Here is a 4,360-nt window from a genome sequence, read left to right as displayed (position 1 = left end):
GTGGGCGCGTGTGCGTGCGTGCGTGCACCGTGCGTGTGTGTGTATCCATTGTAAACACTCTCTCTGACCAGACCCCCAACCCCACTCAGCATATGACAGGTACAAGAGAGCAGAACTAAGCCACTCCACAACACGATCTATTCATAAGGGTCATTAGCATAATCTGAACTAGCTTCGTGGACATGAGCTACGACACTGGAGTAAGATTACGCGCTTTTACACACACACACACACACACACACACACACACACACACACACACACACACACACACACACACACAGTCCTAGTTGGGAGCGATTTCGAAATTCCTGCCCAATTTCAGGTTACCAAATGTTATTCCTGTATGGCAGTGGGTACGAATTCATGATTCTTTTTCATCTCTTTATGTTACCCTATTATGATTTCCACTGAAGTTAGTCTGGATTCTGGTCAGATAACCTTTTTACATGAAATTAGTTAGTTCTTCTCTCTTTGGTAGAGCTACTTGTTAACTGTTTAGAGTAAGTTTGATTACTCTGGACGAGTATTTAATTTTTTATATAATCTACGTTACTATGACTTTTTTCTACATTACACGTGTGTGTTTATGTTTATGTGGACCCATGTTTACATGAATGGAATTATATGTAATGTTCGTATATTTGTATATATATACAATGAAGATTGCATGGCTTTATAATTTTAGGATTATTCATCATATTTATTTTTCTCCATTACAGATTATCTTTTGGCAATGAAATCTGCACGTGGAGAGACAGTATTAGGATTTTATGCTAATAATAACATGGATAATTGGCTTAATATTTGTAATTCTGTAAAATAAGAAAGGGCAGATTTATAAATGGGGTATTTCACATTACTGGTTCTATATTATTCCTAGTCTACACTGCTCACTGTTCAGTACTGTATACTATGGTTACTATTTCAGTACCTTCTCTGTAGTGTGAATATATCTCTTGGATTTCTATTCATTCATAAGCATAGAAAATACTATACAAAAATTATAAAAATACTCCTACACGCATTTGTTCACAAAAATAGAAATACTATTACTACTCAGAACCCAGAAAATACCACTATTACCATTCATTCACAACCCATATAAAATACCCCACTGCTTTAATAATTATCTTTAAAGTACCACTGACTCCAGTATTACCCTTGATACTTATGGAAATATCACTAATCACAAGAAAGATTAAGATAACTTTAAAAATGAGAATGACACTTTTCCTGTACATTCGTAAGCCTAGAAACACCTGCTTGTCTATAGTAAATCTCAGTCACAACAATGATTCTACTAATTCATTAGTCTAATGCTATCTCCAGGTTAAAAAGACTGATAGTAAGCTTCTGAGAAATACCATTATTTACATTAAGTTTTGAGCCTAGAGGTACTATCATTGCCTTAAAAAACGAGTCTTGAAATATACAATAGCTACCATTACTTTCCATAAGCTTAACTGCCAAGTAGACACTCGAAAAATGTCATTGATTCTATTCAACTATAAACTTAATCTACAGCCTAGAAAACACTTTGAAAGCATCAGATTAGGAAACTCTCACTACCCAGAAAATGCAGAAAATATAATGTACAGAAAATAACTTACTGTTTAGAAAAAAAAAAAATCTTAGAACCCTAATAAAATACCATTCATTCATAAGCTGAGGAATATCATATCTAGAACCCGAAAAAAAACCTCACATATATTCATAACACTTGAAAACACCCCAATATATACTAATGATTGTAATTCATTCATAAGCCTACAAAGACCCATTGCCTAGAAAACATCTTGGGCACCACTGATGCCATTCAGAAACCCTCACTACTCACTCGAAAAAATACCGTATAATAAACCTCACTATCTAGATGCCAGAATAATGCCAGTGGTTCATAACTATAGCAATACTCTTACCCTTTAATATAAATAAGATAAACATAAAAAACTGGCAACTCCCACCGAACTCCGACTGAACATGTCTCTCTTTTATCATAATCACTAACACTTAATTATATTTAGACATCTTGTGTACCTCTAAAACTTTTAAATATTTTCTTTACTCTTTAAAGCTGATCTATCCTGAATTCAACACCATTTTATTGTTTTCTCTCTCAAAAGAAACAATCGGAGTACTCCAGAGGTGAGTTGCCAGTTAATGTTTTTTTCTTAAATTTACTCGATAGCTGGACGGAACACAATCAACTCACAGCATCCTTGTCTGGGTCAGGACGGTGCAGCTCCAGGTTGATGGGCAGGAAGGAGACGAGGGCGCTCAGTAGCCAGATCGCGCCAATGGCCATGGTGACAATCCTCTTGGTCATCCAGCGACCGTATCTCAAAGGATCCTGAAGAAGGCGCAGAAGGGGTGCTGAGATTAAGGAAGGTTTAAGTGTGTATTTCAGCTCGTTCTTGCTCTTTTATTCCTTTCTTCTTTTTTTTTTTTTTTTTTTTGTCTTTTTGTTCTTTCTCTCTGTTTGGAACCGACTTTCTTTTGCTCATTCTTTTTCTCTTTCTCTTTCCTTCTAGCTCTCCATCTCCCTTTCCTTACCCTCCCTCCTCCCTTCCCCTCCCCCTCCCTCCTCCCTCCTCCCTCCTCCCTCCTCCCTCCTCCCTCCTTCCCTTCTCCCTCTTTCCCTCCTCCTCCCCCATTCCTTCCTTCCAACTTCCAACCCCCTGCATTCTATTCCCTTCTTCCTCCTCTCCCCCTCACTCCCTCCTTACCTTTATGTGAATATATCTATCGAGACTGATCGCGCAGAGGTTGACGATGGAGGCGGTGGAACACATGACGTCAAAGGCGATCCAGATGTCGCAGTACTTGGGCCCGAAAGGCCAGTAGCCGAGGAGGTCGTTGACGAGGGCGAAGGTCATGACCACGCAGGCGACGAAGAGGTCAGCGATGGCCAAGGAAACGACGAACAGGTTGCCGATCTTGCGCAGGTTTCGGTCAGTGTAGACGGCGACGCAGACGAGCACGTTGCCGAAGATCGAGAGGAAGATGACGAAGGAGAGGACGATGCCTGGCGGGAGGGAGATAAAAAATGTAAAAATATGTAAAAAAAAGAAAGGGGGGGGGGGGGGAATAGAAGAAGAAGAAGAGAGGGCTAGAGAGGGGTTTATGCAGCCGAGGCGCATTGAGACAGGTCAGGGGGAAACACATGCGCGCACGCACGGCGGAGAAAGAGAGAGAGAGGCTAATCTGTATGTCTTAGTGTGTTGTAAACGAGAACGGAAGAACATCAAAGGGAGGTCATTTCTTTCTTTCTCCCTCCTTCCCTCCCCCCTCTCTTCTCTCTCACTCTCTCTCTCTCTCTCTCTCTCATCTCTCTCTCTCTCTCTCTCTCTCTCTCTCTCTCTCTCCTCTCTCTCTTTCTCCTCCTCCCTCCCTCCCTCCCTCCCTCCCTCCCTCTCTCTCTCTCTCACTTCCCTTCCTCTCCCCCCCCCCCCCCCCCTCCTCCTTCGAGGCGTCGTCCTTGTAAACACAATCGCACACATCGTAGAATAATAACCTTGCTTCTTGAATACTACTTTTGAAAAACTTCGATCCATTTGCGGCAACTTGGAAAAGACAGCAAGGGAGACACTGAAGGAGGTATCGCCCCCCCCCCCCCTTCCCCTTACTCCCCTGGCCACTTCGTTTCATTCCCTTGATCACAAACATTCTTGTCCTTTTTACAAACTTTTTTCCAGGGGGGGGGGGGGGAGGCTATTTTTTGCTTGATTGTTGTTGTTGTTGATGGATACTCGATCCTGGAGAAGTTACGGGGTCTGAACCTTCTTGGTAAATTTTCTTTCACTTGGAATCGTTTCCTGGGAAGAAACAAGAGCGCAAGCACACACACACTTCGAGCGGCACACACACACACTCACTCACAGACAGACACACACACACAAGACACAGCTCTGGCTAACTTGGCTCCTTGGAGATTATTCTCACGCAACGACACTGCCTCAAGTTTCACTGTCCTCATTCTCTTCCTCCAAGTTTCATAAAGCTCTAGAAACTTTATATCCCGACCTTTATAATCACATTGGTGGTAGCAAAGCGTTGGTCGAATAATTATGAACGTACACCTACCGTTACATGAGTCACTCCTGTTGTACTGTGACATTAAAATTCTCCTCCAATGCTACGCCTGCATTGCCTTCCCGTCCCTTGAATCATTGTGAGGATTTTAATGCGTGTGTCCGGTAAAATGTGCCTCCATTTGCACCCCTCTCTTGAGCTCAGTCAACCGCGCATATATTGATTCTGACTGTGAAGAAATGCTTGCTCCATTCAATTATTAAACTGTGACGGACAATTTTGCAAATCGTTTTCTTTATTATCAAGTTATAAATACACACACCAA

The 4,360-nt window shown here is 41.8% G+C and overlaps 1 protein-coding gene across 2 annotated transcripts in view; it reads right to left on the bottom strand.

Annotated features, from left to right (window-relative positions):
- LOC125047055 (dopamine receptor 1-like) overlaps positions 1-3,024 on the bottom strand; it is a 20,873-nt gene extending 17,849 nt beyond the window's left edge. The window contains exons 1-2 of one of the 2 annotated variants that reach the window (XM_047645104.1): positions 2,730-3,024; positions 2,216-2,353 (exon numbers count right to left, since the gene is read on the bottom strand). In XM_047645104.1, coding sequence (XP_047501060.1) covers positions 2,216-2,353; positions 2,730-2,879 — 288 coding nt within the window. In that variant the 5' untranslated portion in view covers positions 2,880-3,024. Of the gene's footprint in view, positions 1-2,215; positions 2,458-2,729 lie in introns of those variants that run through there. The other variant, XM_047645103.1, reaches the window with a different exon arrangement.
- Positions 3,025-4,360: the final 1,336 nt, after the last annotated feature.

The sequence above is a fragment of the Penaeus chinensis genome, chromosome 40, assembly GCF_019202785.1.
Source record: "Penaeus chinensis breed Huanghai No. 1 chromosome 40, ASM1920278v2, whole genome shotgun sequence".
In the NCBI taxonomy this organism is placed as follows: domain Eukaryota; kingdom Metazoa; phylum Arthropoda; class Malacostraca; order Decapoda; family Penaeidae; genus Penaeus; species Penaeus chinensis.
The sequence above is the reverse complement of the archived record's forward strand: the minus strand, read 5'-3'. Positions and strand labels throughout refer to the sequence as shown.